Raw genomic sequence first — 20,852 nt, 5'->3', positions numbered from 1 at the left:
GATGCCAATCTTTTGTCATTTATCCAGAGAATACCTCTGTAAACTGAGTTATCACTGGTCTCCTTTTTCCTGTAATGTAAGGGTACTTGAAAAAGTTTATGGAAAATGACATTGACAGTTAAGGTTACTCAGTTACAGAAATATTGTAAGTGTATGTATAATTTTTCATAATATATTATCTGAACTTTTTGAAGATTCTGTGTACATTAATCTCAATATATTTTTACGCCAAAAGAAATTTTTACCTTAAAAATTTTTCATTTAGATTATTTTTACCTAAAACACAGTTCTCCCGACTGTAGGTTCACTGCCCAAATGCATGCAACAGCTAGGGCATGGATGGCTAACGCCAACAGCCAGAAACTCAGTGCAGGTTCTGCCATGTGGGTGGTAGAAACCCAGCTCGGAGCTGTCACCTGCTGCCTCCTGGTGTGAATAGCAGAAGGTGACCAGAAGCAGAGCAGCAGCCAGAAGCCAGGCACTGTGATGAGCAATGCAGGCAGCCCAAGCAGCATCCTAACTACTGCTCCTAAAGCCCACTCCTTGTCTTTTAAATATTTTCCACAAAGTTTGAAGTCCCCTTGCACAAGATTTTGTTGAAATTTACCACTCGTAGCTATCTCAGTTCTTGCTAATGTAAGTTGAATTTTTTATGGTAACAAGTAGATTTGGGTTGTCTTAGCTTGTGTCATTTTTGTTAAATAAAAAGTAGAAATAAATGCCACCTTGTAAACATTATCTAATGCAGATTTTGTGTTAAAAACATAAATGAAATAGATGCCAAAATTTTTTGACCACTGTTTGTCTTCCACTGTTGCCCATCAAGCTGTTTTCTGAAATTAACTGTATGTGTACTTATATTGTTTAAATATAATTTTGAACTTTTTATCTTGTTTTTGCAGCGTACATATGAGCTTTTTTTTCCTCTTCCCATTTCCAATAGATTGCCTGGGCTTTAAACAAAGGTGTAAAAACAGAATACAAGCAATTCTGGGATGTGGATCTAGGAGTTACGTATATACCGTGGGAAAAAGTTAAAGTGGACGACTTGGATGGCTTTGCAGAAGGAGGCATGATTGATCAGGAGACTGTAAATAGTGGTAAGAACCCTAATGTTATTTTATTGTCAGAACAGCTAGGAGGTTGTAATGAAAAGGAGTTTTGGGTGATAGGATGAACTGTGCTAATTTATTTCCTAAATTCGTCTGCCAAAAAGAAGAAATGCTGCTGTGCTCAAGGTATGTCTCGTAAGTGTCCTGGTATAGATTAGAAGTTTGTAAATATAGTATTTTTCATGTATGTCTTTGAAACTTTTTTTTATTTGAGAGGAATTTGTTTCATTGACTTCTAGTATATATGGTGGCTTTTTAAGACTCAGTGTTTTCTAATTCCTTAAGTTTAGTGGAGATTTTTGAAGCTTTTTTGGAAAACTCTTGAGATTATTTTGAGTAGTGTGCATGGGAACAAACTCTTAGTTTAGGGAGCTCTGAATCCTTCAGCTTTAGAGAACATTTACAGTGGCTGTAACCACATGATTGTCTGACCCACTCTTCTTAAAATTTGTTGTTGTTTTTTTTTTTTTTTTTATTTTAGTTATGTATTCACAAAATGATTACACTTACAACCAGTAAGAAATCTTAAGATTGATACTTGGAAAAGAACTGAGATGTGATATATACTTTATTTATGCATATCTTATACTTTTTATCAAAATCACTAATTTTCAGAATATTTTAGTTCTCAGGTCTGTTCAAACATTTTCATGCAATTGTTTTCTTCTTGTCAGTCTGTTTCCTCTCACCTTGATGGCTATTTCTCTATGACATTGATTCATTCAATAAATATTTTAGTTTCTTCTTTGTGCCAAGCCTGATTTTAAGAACTGGAAGTATAACAGTGTGACAAGGTAGACAGAAATTCCTGTTGTGGAGTTTGGCACCGGGGTTGACAACCTATATCTCATTTGCCAAATACTGCCAGTAACCTGTTCATAAATAAAATTTTACTGAAACACAGCTACAGTTACTTACATACTTACCTATTGTATATAGCTTCTTTTACAACTATAATAGTTCTAATAGAAAACATAAGCCCAGCAAAGCCTAAAACATTTACTATAGACAAAGTCCGCCAACTTATATTCTAGTGGAAAGAGAGAAATAATTAGCAAAATAGGTACACTATGTAGGTTTTCTGTGTCAAATTTGGTGAATTGGTTGGGGTACTTCTTGGGACAAGTGCATTCCATATCAGAGGGACCAGATTTGAGTCCTAGCTCCACTCCCAATTCCAACTTCCTCCTAATGCATACCTCGGGAGGCAGCAGGTGATGGCTCAAATACTTGACTGCCTGCCACCCATGTGGGAGACCTGGACTGAGTTCCCAGCTTCTGGCTTGGATCTTGTCCAGCCCCAGCAAGCAGTGTGAGTCTAGCTTAGCAAGATGCGTGAAAGCAGGTGAAGGCAGAGGTGTACAAAGGGGAAAAATTTTCCTTGTCTACTGGCATCTTTAGTCTTTATGCTGAATGATTGGGAGAATCCTTAGAGGAACTGCTTTGTTCTGTTTTACATAGCTGTATTTTCAGAAGGATTTTCCTGAATTGGGTTAGTAATTTTCTTGTTGGTCTTGCCTTGTTGTCCCCTGTGGTTAAAAATAGAATATGGCTGGTTCTTCTTATATCAGATGGCCCTTGAGATAGACATTTCATGTTCAGACTGAACATTTTAATGTCTTTAATTTGTGTGTTGTATGTCATGCTTTTTTGGATTCCTTAGTATCATAATTTGATTTTATCTGGGCACCACAGTCATGGTTATATCCTAGAGATAAGCCAAGATGAAGGACTTAGGTAGGATATAATTGTTATTAAAAAAAAAAAAAACAAATTCAATTCCATCATTTTGTTCAGAGTGGGAAACTGTGAAAAGCTCAGAACCTGTCAAAGAGACGGTCCCGACAACACAGAGTCCACCTCCGGTTGAAAAGGAGACAGTAGTGACGACCCAGGCAGAGGTTTTCCCACCACCTGTTGCTATGTTGCAGGTTAGTGCTGGATATATGTTTTTTTAACCTGTTGTTTTACATTTCTGTTTTTATTCATGTATGTACTTTATCAAACGGGGAGGAAATTTTCTAAATTAGAATAAATATTTGTCAGTAGTGTTAGGCAGAGGAATTTTTTTAAGTTTGGATAGGGGACAAGCATTTTGTGTAGCAGTTAAAGATGCTGCTTGGGATGCCCACATCTCATTTCAAGGTGCCCTGGTTTGAGTCCTGGCTCTGCTTCCATTCTAGTGTTCTTGCTAATGTGAGCCCAGGGAAGCAGCAGGTGATGGATGTCCCAAGTATTTGGGTCCCTGAAACCCAGTATGGGAGACGCCTATTGAGTTCCAGGCTCATGCCTTTGGCTTGGCTCAGCCTCAACTACTGCAATCATTTGGGGAGTGGACCTGCAGATAGGTCTTCCTTTCTCTGTCTCATTGCCTATCAAATAAATAAATAAATATATATATTTTGCTAATGCTATAGTACCAATTGTTTAAACACATTAAGTCTCAAGATAAATATGGAGTTTACTACTTTTACAAGCCTGCATAATTGTTTTCTTCAGATTTGTGATTTTTTTTCTGAAAAGTCAAATCGGTAAAACTGTTACGTTAATGAATTTAGTTAGATTTTTGTTTAAAGATTTATTTATTTATTTGAAAGGCAGAGTTTCAGAGAGAGAGAAAGAGGGGTCTTTCCCTCACTGGTTTATTCCCCAGATAGCCCTAACGGCCAGAGCTGTGCCAATCTGAATCCAGGAGCCAGCAACTTCTTCCAGGTCATCCAGGTGGGTGCAGGGGCTCAAGCACTTGGGCCATCTTCTGCTTTCCCAGGCCATAGCAGAGAGCTGGATCAGAAGTGGAGCAGCTGGGACTCGAACTGGCGCCCATATGGGATGCTGGCACTGCAGGCAGTGGCTTTACCTGCTGTGCCACAGTGCTGGCCCCTAGATTTTATAAAAAGAAATGTTAGAAATGATGTCATTCATATTTAAATGTTTATTGAGTTCAAACTCTGAGACATGAGATATTTCAGGCACCTGGCATGGGGATGTATCAGTAAAAGAAGAAAACTCACATCCATGCCTTTCTCAACAGGGGAGATGGAAAAGCAAAATGAATATGATTCTAAGATCTTTTGGAAAGGAAAAGGACAATGTAAGGCTGATTGACCAGGAATGGCTGGTTAGGTGCATACAGTTTTCAGTAGCTTGGTCAGGGGAGACCTAATTAAGAATGTGGTATTTATTTAAACAACAACTTGAAGTTCCTGAGGAAGGGCATTCCAGGCAGAGGCAGTGACCAGTGCGAGACCAGGAACATGCTTGGTGTGTCCCAGAAATAGGAAGTGGCTAGTGTAACCTGAGAAACAGAGGTGAGCTGAGATAAATCTTTATAAAGACTGGCATTAGAGGAGGATTTGGAGCACAGGAATGAGTTGGTCTGACCAAAAATTTTGAAGGATTACAGTGGCTATTTGGGAATAGGCTGCCTCATGTTGCCAAAAAGACAACTGTAGTGATGCAGATGAGCGATGGTGGTGGGCCCAGGATAAAGAGCTAGAGGCAGAGGTTATGAGAAGTGGTCAGATACTGGGTTTGTTTGGAACGTGTGACTTCCTGATGTGATAGAGTTCAGAGTTGTAAGAAAAAGGAAAGGTATTGGTCTGAGATAGTGGAAAGATGGAGTTAACTATTATCAGTTAATTGGAAAGACTAGAAGAATAATTGGGAATTTATTTGTTTTGTACATGTTAATATAAAGTGTCTTTTAGGCAGTGAAGTTGAGGTGATGAATAGACAGCTGAAACAATATGAATTTCAGGAGAGAGGTAAAGCTGTGATACAGATAAATATTTGATGCTTTTTGTACCTGCAGTAAGCAGAAGGTATTTATAGTGGGATTTGAAAATAAGTTTGAGAAATTCGAGCTATTCTAAAACTGTTAATGACATACTTCCTAATGGTGGTATCACATGGTTAGATATTAATAAATGTTATGTTAGATGACACTTGAAAATTAAAGGTGTTACTCAGCTGGGTGACTATTACATCGGTTGAGTCTAAGATAAGAATCAGAATCCCCAAGTAAACTGTCTGCTGGGTAGTGCAGCCTTGCTCTTACGCTGTGTCAATTTACCCACTAACATACCAAACAGGAGGGGGGATGTCCCAATACAGTGGCATTTGCTGTCTTCCTAAAAATGAAATACCTGCAGAAATATTTTACTATTAGTTGTTCCAAGGAGTAATCATTGTAGGTGAATTAATTGATTGATGGGCTTTTCTTTTTTTTTTTTTTTTTTTTTCTTGTTCTATCCACAAGATCCCAGTAGCACCAGCTGTGCCTACAGTTAGTTTAGTCCCACCAGCGTTTCCTGTGTCAATGCCAGTTCCTCCCCCTGGGTTCAGTCCAATACCTCCACCTCCTTTTCTGCGAGCAAGTTTTAACCCTTCACAACCACCTCCTGGTAAGGAGTTTTCATCTTATTATTTGAACTCTATTTAGAATGTCATTACGGTTGTTGTTTTTCCAAGTTTAAACGCCAAGAAGCAGTGACTTTTGGATCTTAGCATGCATCAGAATTCCTAGAGGCTCGTTAAATCACGGGTTGCTGGGTGCAGCCTCCAGAGGTTTTTCCTCCATTGAGTCTTAGTAGAACTGGAGAGTTTTTATTTCCAAAACATTCCCTGGGTGCAGATTACTGGGAGATGCACTGATAGACAAAAAAAAATGAAATTCAGTCAAAATCTTTGAACATCATTACTCCTATAGTAATGTTGAAGAATAGATTTGTTGATGTTTTTATATGTAAATTTTTCTGTAATTATCATACTTTCATCAGAAAGTTTTAGTTTAATTCTATAGATTTTCCCTCCTAAAAGTCAGTAGTTTCTTTCTGGCATTAGAATTTGTATTTGGGATGCATTTTATGACCTCATAAATTATTCCTTCAGTAAGTTTCTCCAGGTAAAAATTTTAGATTACTTAAACAACACCATCTTAACAGATACATGTTATACGTATACATATATAAATTATACAATTTAGGGTACAGCTTTTAGTATGAGATGAGGGGAGGTTAGGAGAATGAGGGAAATATGGGGAAGATAAATTATTTGTATTTTTTAATATATACAGTTTTTCAAAATTAAATTTTTTCTTTGGATTTACATATATTGTAAGAAAAGCAGTAATTTGCTTTCATAATATAAGCTAGCTACTGGATAGAATTTTTAAAACTTTTTTTTTTTTTTTTTTTTTTTTTTTTTACTTGAAAGAGTTAGACACACACACACACACACAGAGATCTTCCATCTGCTGGTTCATTCCCCAGATGGCCACATCGGCCAGAGCTGTGCCAATCTGGAGCCAGGAGCCACTTCTGGGTCTTTCACACGAGTGCAGGGGCCCAAGCACTTGGGCCATCTTCTACTGCTTTCCCAGGCCATAGCAGAGAGCTGGATCAGAAGTGGAGCAGCCGGTTCTCAAACCGGCGCCTATATAGAATGCCAGTGCTACGCCACAGTGCTGGCCCTGATTTTTTTAAACTTTTAACAAGACTAATAAATTGGTTCACTGTCTGAGATTGGTTTTATCTGTCATGTAATAAAATTTTTAAATTGTAGTTTAGTACATAATTTGAAACTGACAAGATTATGATTTGTGGCTTGTAAATTAAAGTCGGTTTCAGCAGATATTTCTTAAAGACCATTCCAAATATACCACAGACTTTGTTAAGTCATTATCAACTTTATATGTAGTTTGAGCATTGGGTCTTGAAAAATCACAATAAAAGGTGTAATTTGGGTATAGCAGTTAAAACACCCCATATTAGAGTACCTGGTTTGCGTCATGGCTCTACTTCCAATTCCAGTTTTCTGCTGTTGTGCACCCTGGGAAGGTAGCAGATGATGACTCAAATACTTGGGTCCCTGCCAACCCTGCGGGAACCCTGACTGAGTTCCTGGCTTTGGCCTAAGCAGAATCCCAGCTATTGTGGGCATTAGGGGAGAAAACCAGCAGATGAAAGATCTCACTTTTTTTCTGCCTTTCAAACAAAAAGGAAATAAATTTTAAGAAATAAAATCATGATCACAAAAAATCCAGTATTAAATTGAAGATTTATACCAATACCCAAAAGGATAGTATTATCCAAGGTTAATGAAATTATTTTGATCTGGTGGATAAAACAACATGTCAAATAAAATGAATTGTTTGAAAGATGACATGTGATCATTAGCTTGAAATACAATGTTTAACTCCCCACAGAGTAACTGGTCTAACTTATAAACCGGTTATCATGTTTATGTTAATGTCTGGCTTTATATCACAGGACTTACATAAGGATAAATAGGATGTGCTCATTATCAAAGGTCACCATAGAATATTGAAGATAAAATAGAGTATTTATTAAAGTCACTTTAAAGCCAAATATATGTATGTCTAAATATGTGTGTGTATTTATATATATATACATATATATTTACACATATATGCTCATAGTAACACGATCCTCATTGTAGGGTGTATTAATAGCTAGTGAAATCTGTGATTTAATTATGTCATTTTTCTTGTGCTGTTTTACTCTTGGTCTTTCTTTCTGTGTAGGTTTCATGCCACCGCCAGTTCCCCCACCCGTAGTACCACCCCCTGCAATTCCACCGGTAGTACCAACATGTGAGTTTTCTACTTTAAGGATTTATATATATATATTTATGGTAATGTTAGTGTCAGTTTTCATTCTTGTGAATTGTTAATTTTTTCTTAAGAAAGTTTTAAACAAATGTATTTGTTGAATGACCTCTACAAATTAAGAGTTTCATGTTGTAGTCTTTATTTATATTTGCTTGATGGTCTCAAAATGCCTTTTTTAATTGGTTAATTTTAGTCAGAGTTCAAAGAAGGTCTTCCCTGTCATCATGTGCTTCGTGTTTTGCTTTGTTAAATTTCTTAATCTGTAGCTGTCCTGCTCAGATCCTTCTTCCTTTTCTTAATCTTTCATGACTAGAAGAAACAGACCAGTTGGAAATACTATACCAGTCTGAAAATGAGCTATTTTCCAGAGCAGATATTTAGAGGCCAACTAGCTGCTAGGTCCCCATTTTGCTCTTGATTTTTCATTGAGTGAAAAAAAAAAAAAAGAACATATACTCTTCATGAGTTTAATATCACAGAACTTTTATTTAGCTGCTTTTATCTGCAATAATTCCACAGTCTTCTAAAAACACCTTTAGTAATTTAGACAGACCTGCCTCAAAAAATAGTCTGGCACGGTCCTTATCACAAAGATTGTGTATTTGATAAATTAAGGTCTTAATATTTGATAATTAATTCATTTTCCTTGTATTCTTCAGAACTTTTTTCTCTTACAGTGTTGGCTAGTATTAACCTTCTTCCTTTTTGATTTTGTTTGTTAATTAGGAAGAATTGTTTATGTCTGCACATTAAGCAAAGTGTTCAGAAATTATTTCTGAATTAATTCACAGAGGCTTCTGTTGGAGTCTAATTTTCTTCTTTCTTCCTAAATCATAAGACTGGGAAAAGTCTGGGATTGGTTGATGGAAAAATAGAAATACTGTGTACCAGGTCTTTTCACAGTTGCTATCTCATTAATTCTCGTAATTTCCATATGTGAGCACTGGTTGGTTTATCTCTCTTTTACAGAGAGCTATTTTGAGTTAACAGTTTGTCCAGGTAATCTAGAATTAAATGTGAGGGTAAGACATGTCCTAAAATCTCCCAAGGACGAGTTAACAATATTCTAAGTGACATAGATTAGATTAAATAATGCTTATGATTGTTTTATATTCCTCTGGTCCTGTAAGTCTGTAACTAATCACTAATGTATATTTAGATACTTATCTGGCATAATACTGGATAATAATTTTTATATTACTACCGTTTATTATTGTTCCTTATTTTACTAAACAATTTTGGTGAAAATATTTCTTCAAAAGTGAGTTCTATATATTTTTGAAAAGTGACGCTTTCTGAACATAATCTCTTTATGATGATTTGTCATTGGGGTATAAATTGTTATATAATGCACTAAGTAATACAGAGATTCCATTAAATGAACCTACAGCTGCCAGAAAACTGTATATGAATTAACTGACAAATTTGAAATATTTTTCTCCTTTTTAAACAGCTTTAGTGCAACCACCATTATCTATGACCCCAGAAACTGTGAAAGATGTTGGATTTGGTAGCCTTGTTTTGCCAGGTGGTTCTGTTGCCAGTAGCCTTGCTACTTCCACTCTGCCAGCTGGAAATGTTTTTAATCCTCCAGCTAAGCAAGCAGAACCTGAAGAAAAAGTACCTCATCTTATAGACCACCAGATTTCTTCTGCTGAAAACACCAGACCAGGTGAGAGCAAAACTCTAGAAATCAATAGTGAAACCATAAGAATTACTTCTTTATAATGGAGTTTAACTGGGGGGCTATGTGTATTTGTAACTAGTTCAGTGCACAAATGTTGAAGTATCGCAGTTTTTTGATAGACCTATGTTCTAAAATGTCCATTAAAAGAAAATAGAATGGTTTTGTTTAGGGTAATACAGATTTTGACAGCTTTCCATTAAGACCTTCACCACATGCGTATTTTTGCCTGGTGGGGCTTCTTTAATGGGGTGTCAAATTGCATAAGCTCTGTATAACTACAGTAAGATAAAAATGAGCATGTATTGGGTATGAATAACTTCTAGGAATTTCTGTGATATTATTCAGCAAGGACTAGAAGATAAATAGTATATTTCAAAAAACTCATGGAAAGTGGAATCAAAAGATAATGCTTATTTTGTTGTAATTTTTTTTGAAATCGTGGATTCCAAAGATTCATCTGAAATTATGATTCATGGGCAAACTAAATGGATTTCAAAATTTTTTTGCACCAAAATAAACATATTCTAATTTTAGTTTTCCATGGATTTTTTTTTAAGACTGTTTATTTGAGAGGTAGAATTACAGAGAGAGGTAGAAACAGAAAGATCCTCCATCCACTGGCTCACTCCACAAATGGCCACAACAGCCGGAGCTGGCCCGATCCAAAGCCAGGAACCAGGAGCATCCTTCAGGTCTCCCACGCCGGTACAGGGACCCAAGCACTTGGGCCATCCTCTACTGCTTTTCCAGGCCATAGCAGAGAGCAGGAGCGGAAGAGGAGCAGCCGGAACATGAACCTACGCCCATAAGGGACCCTGGTGCTGCAGGTGGAGGCCCTGCCCAGCATGCCACAGTGCTGGCTCCCTCCATGGACTTTTTTTTTCTTTGAAAGAATTATACAGAAAGAGAAGGAGAGGCAGAGAGAGAGGTCTTCCATCCACTGGTTCACTCCCCAATTAGCTGCAACGGCCGGAGCTGCACAAATCTGAAGCCAGCAACTAGGGGCTTTTTCCAGGTCTTCCACGCGAGTGCAGGGGCCCAAGGACCTGGGCCATCTTCTGCTGCTATCCCAGGCCATAGCAGAGAGCTGGATCAGAAGTGGAGCAGCTAGGACTTGAACATACACCAGTATGGGATGTTGGCACTGCAGACGGCGGCTTTACCACCAAGCCACAGCGCCGGCCCTTCCATGGACTTTTAAAAGATCTCTTGTACAAGCCGGCGCCGCGGCTCACTAGGCTAATCCTCCGCCTAGCGGCGCCGGCACACCGGGTTCTAGTCCCGGTTGGGGCGCCGGATTCTGTCCCGGTTGCCCCTCTTCCAGGCCAGCTCTCTGCTGTGGCCAGGGAGTGCAGTGGAGGATGGCCCAAGTGCTTGGGCCCTGCACCCCATGGGAGACCAGGAAAAGCACCTGGCTCCTGGCTCCTGCCATCGGATCAGCGCGGTGCGCCAGCCGCAGCGCGCCCGCCACGGCGGCCATTGGAGGGTGAACCAATGGCAAAGGAAGACCTTTCTCTCTGTCTCTCTCTCTCACTGTCCACTCTGCCTGTCAAAAAAAAAAAAAAAAAAAATCTCTTGTACAGTGTTTGAACATAGTTAATTAAGACTTATGGCTCCACTGCTCTTGGTAGCTTTAGTTACCCTTTAGAAGATCTTTTGTTGTTAAACATGAAAAGCCAGTATAGAACCTGACCTTTTTATTTAGCTGAAAAAGATTAAAAATTTTTAGGTAACAGCCTCACTTACATTTTAATATTTAGATTTCAGTCTAACATGATATTGATAACTTTAGCTCTGATTTTTACTTAATATCTTGTATACCTTGATTCTTGTGGGATTTAAGTAATTGATTAAACTAATAAGTCGATACTAAAACAATAATTAAAATGTACTTTTTTGTAACAAAATGATTGATATTTTCAATTATGTCTCCCTCTTCCGCTTTAGTGATTCCAAATGATATTTCAAGTAATGCTGCAATTTTAGGAGGACAGCCACCCAGTGTCACAAGCAATTCTGGAATTCTGGGAGTCCAGAGACCAAATGTATCCAGTAATTCTGAAATTCTTGGAGTCCGGCCATCTAATGTTTCCAGTAGTTCTGGGATTATTGGAGCCCAACCACCAAATATTCTAAATAACTCCGGAATTTTGGGAATTCAGCCTCCAAGTGTGTCGAGCAATTCTGGACTTTTGGGAGTGCTACCCCCAAATATGCCTAACAATTCTGGACTTGTAGGAGTACAGCCACCAAATGTTCCTAATACGTCTGGACTTTTGGGAACGCAGCCACCAGCTGGACCTCAAAACTTACCCCCTTTAAATATCCCCAGTCAAAGGATGCCTGCAATGCCAATGTTAGATATTCGTCCAGGACTAATTCCACAGGCACCTGGACCACGATTCCCTTTAATACAGCCTGGACTTCCACCCCAGCGGGGAATCCCTCCCCCCTCGGTACTTGATTCAGCTCTTCACCCACCACCCCGTGGACCCTTTCCTCCAGGAGATATTTTTAGTCAGCCAGAAAGACCTTTCCTAGCTCCTGGAAGACCAAGTGTAGACAATGTCACTAACCCAGACAAAAGGATACCACTTGGGAATGATAACATTCAACAGGAAGGAGATAGAGATTACCGCTTTCCTCCGATAGAAACCCGAGAAAGCCTTAGCAGGCCTCCCCCAGTGGATGTTAGGGATGTGGTCGGCCGCCCTATAGATCCAAGGGAAGGTCCTGGGAGGCCTCCATTAGATGGAAGGGATCATTTTGGAAGACCTCCTGTAGATATCAGAGAGAATATTGTGAGGCCAGGAATAGATCATCTTGGTAGAAGAGACCACTTTGGCTTTAATCCAGAGAAGCCTTGGGGGCACAGAGGAGATTTTGATGAGCGAGAGCATCGAGTCCTGCCTGTGTTTGGTGGTCCAAAAGGCTTACATGAAGAAAGAGGTAGATTTCGGGCTGGAAGCTATCGCTTTGATCCGAGAAGTGGTCCTTGGAACAGAGGATTTGGACAAGAAGTTCACAGAGATTTTGATGACCGCAGAAGACCCTGGGAGAGGCAAAGGGATAGGGATGACAGAGATTTTGATTTTTGCAGAGAAATGAATGGAAATCGTCTTGGACGAGATAGAATTCAAAACACTTGGGTCCCCCCTCCTCATGCTCGGGTTTTTGATTATTTTGAAGGGGCCACTTCTCAACGAAAAGGTGATAATGTGCCTCAGATTAATGGTGAAAATACAGAGAGACATGCTCAACCACCGCCTTTACCAGTGCAGAGTGATCCTGAACTTTTTGAAAAACTGGCATCTTCAAGTGAGATAAACAAGGAGAAGAGTGACACAGTTGCTGATATAGAAAGTGAACCAGTGGTGGTAGAAAGCACAGAAACTGAGGGGACATAATCATCACTCAGTAGGTAAAAGATACCTTTTGTAAAGTTGTCATCTCTCTGTAATAGATTAATGGCTGACTGGACCATAGTTGTTCACTTGTGTCTGCCAGAATTAAGTTAATCTGATGTTCATGTTCACCTTTCTCTTAAATAATTGTACAACTGACTTGTATAGACATTGTTCTTAATATGAACATGGTAGGTAAACATTTTTTAAAAATTTTTTTCTGATAAAGTATAAATGTTGCCCCAGATTCTTTTAACGTCAAAGAAATGAATAACAGCTTGTCAGAGACTTCCTATGGAAGAAAGAATTTTTTAGATACTATCATTAGGTTGGATATGGCAATAGATATATTTCAAAAAAGCAAGTGATGGTATATCTTACCCATATCTTTAGGCTGCTGCAGAATTTTAAGGTAGTAGACAAAGCTGTGATATTTTATGCAAAGACTGGCTCTAGAGATTTGAGGAGCAGAATACAGAGATTTTAAAAAGTGATTTTGTAAAATCTACACTATGGTCTCTGTTACTCCAAAGTAAGTGTTTGTGATTTGTTCCTCATACTGCAGTGAGTGAAAAAGAAAAAAAGAAAATAACAACGTAAATATTAAAGTACGTTTCAATGTTGGGTGAATTTTGTTTTTAGATGCCAATAAAACTTATTTGTTTGATAACAGTGTTCTAGGAATTGTATTTTTTTAACACAAATTCTTAAATCCCTGGATCATTAGTAGCATGTACTTAGATGTAAAAGTTTTCTATTACTCATATAACAACAATGAAGAACTGTGTCTTGGAAGAAGCATGTCCTTTGATACAGAAATCATGCAGTCTTATTCGCATGTGTATAATATCTGTATATACTTTTGTCATAAGTAGTTTTTTCTATTTCTCTGTCTTCATGCACATACAGAGAAAAATAGAAATCTGTAAAAAGTTTACATTGGTAAACGCGTTAGTTTAGATAATAAACTTTAAAACCTGATAGAAAATTGGAGAAATTTGTCCAGTTAACATTGTCCATAGGTATTAGCTGTTAGTCTTGATGAAGGTAAAATACGAAATACTGTAAAGAAATAACATTGGCACTTTGACAGTTCTTTTTTGATATAGTTAAGCATGAAGCAAGATTGAACATGGAGCCAAATCTCAAATCAGTGCTTGTTTTGCTTTGTTTCACACTATATTTATTATTCTGCATATGTCATACTAGTACTAAAATGCTTACAATTCATGTGCCTAAGTGAATTTCAGAATTGCACAAAATGTGTAGTGGTGTTGGTGGACTTAAAGGTATGAGTTTGTATACTAGGAACCCGGGGTCCATTATGTGTTTCGTAGGCTCTGGGTAACATTGTTGAGATTTACCTCCAAGGTAAATTGAGGAGAAAAATTGGGGGTTAGTTACCTATTTATTTGTTTCTGCTTTTAAGTTTCCATTTATTTGCTGTTTGTTCTCCTTTGGTTTGCATATATAGTATTTTCTTATATATAAAATCCTTTGTTCTTTTAGTTTGTAATGGAGTATTTTCATTTGGTTGTTTATATGAATAGTCATTCTGTTTCTTATGCATTTCCAACAGTCCGTCTTTTGCTCTACTTAGTGAAATTCCTAAGCTGTATTTGTCAAACCTCCAGAAAATGATAAAGCACACCAGCCATTGGCAGTTGATTGATTTTGCTTACCTGTGATGATCTAGAGAGCTACGCAAGCTTTAAGGTTCTTGGCCCCAAAAATAATTTTTTCCTATAGGTTCTGAATAGATAGTATATAATTTGGAAGAGTAGACAAGAGTAGAAATACTTAAATGATGTTTATTTCCAAAGTAGTATTCCATTCAGTTCATGAGGTTCAGGTCCTTTTCTTGGGGCCATGAGAAAAAACAAGACATTGGTACAAAGTTCTAATGTTCAGGAAGCAGTGGCCTTGTCTTGAAGAAAACCATATTGTCTGGGAGTCCTCTCTACTTCAGTTGCATGTCCCAGTGTTAAATGTCAGTGAGGTTCAGTTGGATTAAGTAGTAATGTGAGACTGTCTAGTAATTTTACTGTTTCAAAGATTCTAGTGCTAGAGAGTCACTGATTGATTGTTAGTATTATATTTAGAAACCCATCTTGGAAATGTGTGGTGACCCTCTTAAAATGGCTAAGAAATTATTGTGTGTTCTTACCTTGTCCTTGTTTTGTTTTAGTATTAAAGTGAGAGGAGATTATTCATTCTTACATTAAATTTCCAAAACTGATACTTACACTCCCCATTTATTTAAATGCCAACAATGTTGTCCTACTTTGATAAATTTGGCATAGGACCTGTCACGTTTTGATTATTATTTTATTCACGTATTGGAAAGGCAGAGTGACAGAGGGAGAGATTGAGATCTTCCATCTGCTGGTTCACTCTTAAAATGGCCACCATAGCTAGGTCTGGGCCAGGCAGAAGCCAGAAACTCCCATCCTGGTCTCCCACATGTGCAGCTGAGACCCAAGTGCTTGGCCATCTTGTGCTGCTTTCCCAGGCACGTTAGCAGGGAGCTGGTCAGTAGCAAAGTACCAGGGACTTGAACCAGTAGTGCTACAGGATGTGATGCAGGCTGCTGTGCCACAGAGCCAGTCTCTGTCTGACACTTGTCATTACAGTGTTGTCACTGAAATGCTAGGAGTTAGCAGTACACAAGGAGTAACCTAACCATTAAAGGTTACGATTCAAGGTACCATAGTATTTCTGCGGTATTACGTTTAAATGGGTTTTGAATGTCTCCAAACACTTCATTAAACATTCTTTTGTTCTTAGAATAACTGCATATGCTATATTTGTTCTGTTGGGAAAAGAAACTTATTTTATAGCAAGCTAATCTTTACCTCCATTGTACTGCGAGTAGAATGATCCTTTATTCTATTTTACTTTAATCTAGGGTGGAAAAATACTTCAAAAGTTGTAGAAGGTAGAAATAGGATGAAATTATTAACTTAAGAACCTGGAAGTAACTTCATGCAGTATTTCATTGATAAAAGATGTGCATTATGGAAGCTGTTGTATTCTTACTACAGCAGTTCTTTTGTCCTGTGAATGTAGTTACTTCATGAAGTTTCTTTGCCATTTCTTACATCTAGAAAACGGTTGTTCATGGAGTCATACACTTAAAGGGTTATTTTGGGAGTTGGGAAAACTTCTATTACACTTTAGAAGTTATCTTTTTTAACTGAAAATTGTTTTTTCAATAAGCACTGCATTTCTTTGGGGAGTTACTGCTTGTGAGTGACACAATTCAGAGATAGGAAATGCTTCTAGTAGGACATGCCCAGGATTGTAAGACACATCCCTAATTCAGAGATGTTGAAATTTAAAAAAGTATCTTAGAATCAAGAAAACAAGGTGTTTATTACTGAATTACATCCAGTTCTTTGAAACTATATGAATGTTACTCATCTAAACTTTAATGCATACATACCTTTATTGAACAATTTAGAAAATATTCAATTAAAATAATTTTATTATACATTATATGCCTTCATCTTTTTTACTGGTTGCTGTTAATAAAATGTTTAACATTTTTCTCAACATTTTACTTATATAGAAGGGGGAGAGCAAGTATCTTTAGGTTAATTTTTAAGGTAGGCAAACAGAATATTGTAACTGTTCTAAATAATCATAAATACTACAGTATGGTAGAGAATTTTGTTTTCTTAATTCATACTGTAGCTTTTTAAAACATCTCTAAAAAATAACTTAAGTTGTGGATGCTAAACATTTATAGAGAAAAAATTATTGTAATTTTTAATGAGAAGTTTATAAATACAAGATACCGTGATGGATCAAAACCTTCTCAGTCTAGAATTTAGAATTAATGGCCTAGGTGGTTTTCTGTGTATGTGTGTGTATGTGTTGGGAAGAAGGTTCAAATTTTTGTTCTTTTGTTTAAAGATTTATTTATTTAGTGACTTGGAAGAGTCACTTGGCCCCAAGAGAGAGATCTATCCACTGGTTCACCCCCCAGATGGCCACAATGTCCAGGGCTGGGCCAGGCCAAAGCCAGGAGTGTCCTCTGAGTTCCCACTCATGTGGGTGGCAGGGGCCCAAGCACTTGTTTTCCCAGGCACAGTATCAAGGAGCTGGATCAGAAGTGGAGCAGCTGGGACATGAACTGGTGTCCATAAAGGATGCCGGAGTCACAGGTGGTGGCTTTATCCACTACACCACAGTGCTGGCCCCAGTGGGGCTGCAAACTTTAAATATGGATATATATTGAAAGCAATTTGAAATGTACCCTCTTAGGCTCTTAGCAAGAAAATGTATGACAAAGTCACCTGTGGAACTCTGAAAATCGTTGAAATTGTTAGAGTCAGCAATGGTTATCCCAGACTAATACAGACTCTCCTGGGATAATATATTTATCTAAATTATATACATCCATGAACCTTCCTGGGTTTATAGCTTTTTTAAGTCCCCATATACCACCATTTTACGTGTATTAACATATGTAAATATTCAATATATCATACACATAAAATTATTAAATATTTAAATAAAATATTTTAGATATGTGAAGTTATTTTTAATATTTCAGTAAAAATATTGACTGTTGGAAGATGAATAAAAAGAAAAGTCAGTTATCACAAATGTCTTACATTCAATTGTTAATCTAAAATCTAAATTAAAATCTAAATTCTCACATGAAGCATGTGAGATGGTTTTATAGAAACTGTTTTTGACTCAAGTGAAACTTTTCTAGCCTACCTTCCCCCCTAGATTTATCATGAATTAAATACTTTGTTTCTAGAAACAGCCTCTTTGGGACAAGATAGTGTTCAAGAAGTAATCCGCCGGCACCACGGCTCACTAGGCTAACCCTCCTCCTGCAGCGCCGGCACACCGGGTTCTAGTCCCTGTCGGGGCACCAGATTCTGTCCCGGTTGCCCCTCTTCCAGGCCAGCTCTCTGCTGTGGCCAGGGAGTGCAGTGCAGGATGGCCCAAGTGCTTGGGCCCTGCACCCCATGGGAGAGCAGGAGAAGCACCTGGCTCCTGCCTTCGGATCAGCACGGTGCGCTGGCCACAGCACGCCGGCTGCGGCGGCCATTGGAGGGTGAACCAACGGCAAAGGAAGACCTTTCTCTCTGTCTCTCTCTCACTGTCCCCCTGCCTGTCAAGAAAAAAAAGTAGTAATGTGGTACTGCTGTTCATAGGACTTTGCAGCAGCCTGCACATCAAAAGCAAATGTAAAGTAGTTCATTTGGGTGTCAGTGGTGACCAGACGTTTCTCTTCCTCTCCAGCTTAGTACTGTTCCCCTTTTCAGCAACTTTCCATCTTTACCATGTTCTAAATTGAAGATATAAACACTGTCATTTGTGTAGTGTGGTGACAGTGTAGAATTGTGCTATTGGGCTGACTTCGTATCGAGTGAGAGATGTTAGATGCTTCCATTAGTAAACAGTGCTTTTGTGCAGAGCCCAGTAGATAGCTTAGAGTGTTACATTCTGCAAAAGCCAGGGGAGATTTGTTCCAGGGCCTCCCGGAGATACCAAAATCTGTATGCTCAAGTCCTTTATATAATATGACACAGTATTTGCATATAACTGTCGCTCTCCCTCTTCGCAGAGGAACGACACAAGACCCTGCACTGTTCTTTTGTCTGCTCGGCCCTTCCCGGGTTTGCTGCTGGTTCTTCCCGGGTTGGCTGCCGATCCTTCCACCTCCGTGGAAGGGCAGTTCCCCCTGCCACTTTCCCCACTTCCGCGGGGGAGCGGCACACCGCCGGCCGGCTCTCTCGGGGGCTGCTCAGGTGTTCCTTCAGATAGATGTTCCTGGTGCATGTTGTCTCTCTCCTCCTTTATAGTCCTCTTGCACCAATCCCAACTCTGCTACCCACACGCCGAGTACGCTGCTCTCCTCCAATCAGGAGCAGGATTAGCTCCTGCAGGTTACTGGTCAAACTGGAGGCTGCTGTGTAAAAGTTGTTTTTACTCCTCTCCCAGCGCCATATTGTGGGAGAGCAGATGCATAGAATAAGTCTTAATTCCAGTAACTTAGTCTAGTCCGAGTTGCTCCCCACAATAACCTGTGCATACCCTCTCATATACTTTAAATAATCCCTACAAATACAAAGTAAACATTATATGAATAGTTTTTTCTGCTGCGTTTTTGGGGTAAAATAAAAAAGGAAAAAAGTCTCTACATGCTGACTGGTATGTGAAGATGCACTTTTCCCTCCACATGCTTTCAGTCTGGCTGGTTGAGCCTGCGGATGTGGGACCCACGGAGGTGGAGGCTGTGTGAAAAGCACCAGTCCTGTGCTTTTCGTCCGCCTCCCTCATGGTCCGCCACGGGCAGCTGCTGCTGTGTTCTCTACCTGCCTTCCCAGAATTCGCTTCCAAATCCCTCTCCCTGTAGCACTCTGGGCTCTTTTTTGACCTCATTCTGTGCAGAGATTGCTGATTAGATTTGTTGTTTGCATTAAAAGACGTTTGCTGCTCCTTGACTAAGTGGTTTTGCAGATCATTTTTCTCCATTTAAACACCTTGAGTCTATGATCTAAATATGATCTGTAAATAACCAGTTGAGGAAAAAACTGAGAGGAGCAGAGGGAAAGAAAGACTAACAATATTGGAATGCTTTTTAACACAGCAAAAAATTTTTTGTTCTAGTTTTTTAAAACTGGCTTTGGAGAAGTTTTTGAGCATCCAAGTCTTAATATCTGAATAGCTGGTCTGCAAAGGTCCATTTTATTATTAGATATAATGGCTGATATGAAATGGTCACATCCTATGCAGCAGAAACTGGGATAGTTGTATTACTGGGTAGCAGTTCTCATGCAGTCCTGTGAACTGCTAATTATTTTAATATCTTTTCACTAAAGAGAAATCTTAAGTCACAGGTTTAGGTCAATTCCCAGAGTCTCCTAACTCGTACATATTGGAGCAAAAATGGAAACCGTTTTGTACCACATAGTAAAGTGCCTGACAAGACAGATGTTCTCCAAGTGTTAGTTCATTTTCTGTTTAGAAAAGATAAATACGTATGTGCAGAGAATCCTAAACAGCTGCCCTGTCTGGTCTTCACAGGTTTCACTGCAGTTAACTGCTGAAGTTGTGTTTTCATGGTTACAAGCATACATCGGGCTGTTTTCTTGCCTTTTTCGGTTTCTGTTTTTACGAGATGTATTATTTACTCGGAAGGAGTTCTAGAGAGAGGGAGATAGAGAGATCTTCAGTCTGCTGGTTCCCTTCTGAGATGGCCACACAGCCAGGGCCAAAGCCAGCGGAGCTTCATCCAGGTTTCCCACTTGAGTGGCAGGGGCCCAGACTCTTGGCTCATCTCCACTGCTTTTCCCAGGCTATTGGCAGGGAGCTGGGTTAGAAGGGGAGCAGTCAGGACACAAACCAGCTCCTGGGTTCCAAGATTTAATGCACTACACGGCAACACTGGACCCTGGCTGTTGCCTTTTCTATAGCCAAATAATCACCTCAGCTTTCTTTTTCTGGATTCTGTTTTCATGATTTTTTGGGGGGGCTCAAACATAGCATCATATTTTTAAGTTTCACAATAACTCAGCTGTTTAGAAGTTGGTGTTGCATAGGATTTCTTTTTGAACATATTTTTTCCCACAAGTTAAGTTTCTAAACTCTTTTATCCTTTAGAATACTTTCTAAAGCAAGAGTCAGCAATTATTTCCAATTTTATATTTTTAGGATGTGATTTAGGGAGCTCCTTTCTAGAATTTAGTCTTGTATGTACAACCAAAACTCAGTACTTTGTGTGTGTGTGTGTGTGTGTGTGTATAAAGTTGTCTTTTGGGAAAGTTTCATTGGCTTGAATTAAATGTGTAAAATTACCTTTACACATATTAAGTGTTTAATGTTAATGTTCATTTACAACCTGAGTTCAGAGACTGGCTTTTGTCCTTGGTGGCAATGGATAATTTGTAGTTAGTTATTTTATATACAACCTTATTCTAGGTTTTTTTTCTGTTTGAGTCTTATATTCAAATCACTAAGATTCTCATGAGATCTGTTCCGTGGCATGTCAT

General features: G+C 38.7%; 1 protein-coding gene across 11 annotated transcripts in view; it reads left to right on the top strand.

Annotated features, from left to right (window-relative positions):
• The window catches only part of SCAF8 (SR-related CTD associated factor 8), a 292,087-nt gene that overhangs the window by 122,335 nt on the left and 148,900 nt on the right, over positions 1-20,852 (top strand). For 6 of the 11 annotated variants that reach the window (XM_089332534.1, XM_070073359.2, XM_051855239.3 and 3 more), the window contains 6 exons: positions 944-1,100; positions 2,910-3,043; positions 5,371-5,515; positions 7,657-7,725; positions 9,197-9,415; positions 11,378-13,504. In XM_089332534.1, the coding sequence (XP_089188660.1) occupies positions 944-1,100; positions 2,910-3,043; positions 5,371-5,515; positions 7,657-7,725; positions 9,197-9,415; positions 11,378-12,837 (2,184 nt within the window). In that variant the 3' untranslated portion in view covers positions 12,838-13,504. Of the gene's footprint in view, positions 1-943; positions 1,101-2,909; positions 3,044-5,370; positions 5,516-7,656; positions 7,726-9,196; positions 9,416-11,377; positions 13,505-20,852 lie in introns of those variants that run through there. The other 5 variants (XR_007923153.3, XR_007923154.3, XM_089332533.1 and 2 more) reach the window with 1 other exon arrangement.

Source organism: Oryctolagus cuniculus, chromosome 5, assembly GCF_051225735.1.
Source record: "Oryctolagus cuniculus isolate XC-2025 breed Fujian yellow rabbit chromosome 5, ASM5122573v1, whole genome shotgun sequence".
NCBI lineage: Eukaryota > Metazoa > Chordata > Mammalia > Lagomorpha > Leporidae > Oryctolagus > Oryctolagus cuniculus.
Note: the sequence above shows the minus strand (reverse complement) of the source record. Positions and strands in the feature narration are given on the sequence as shown.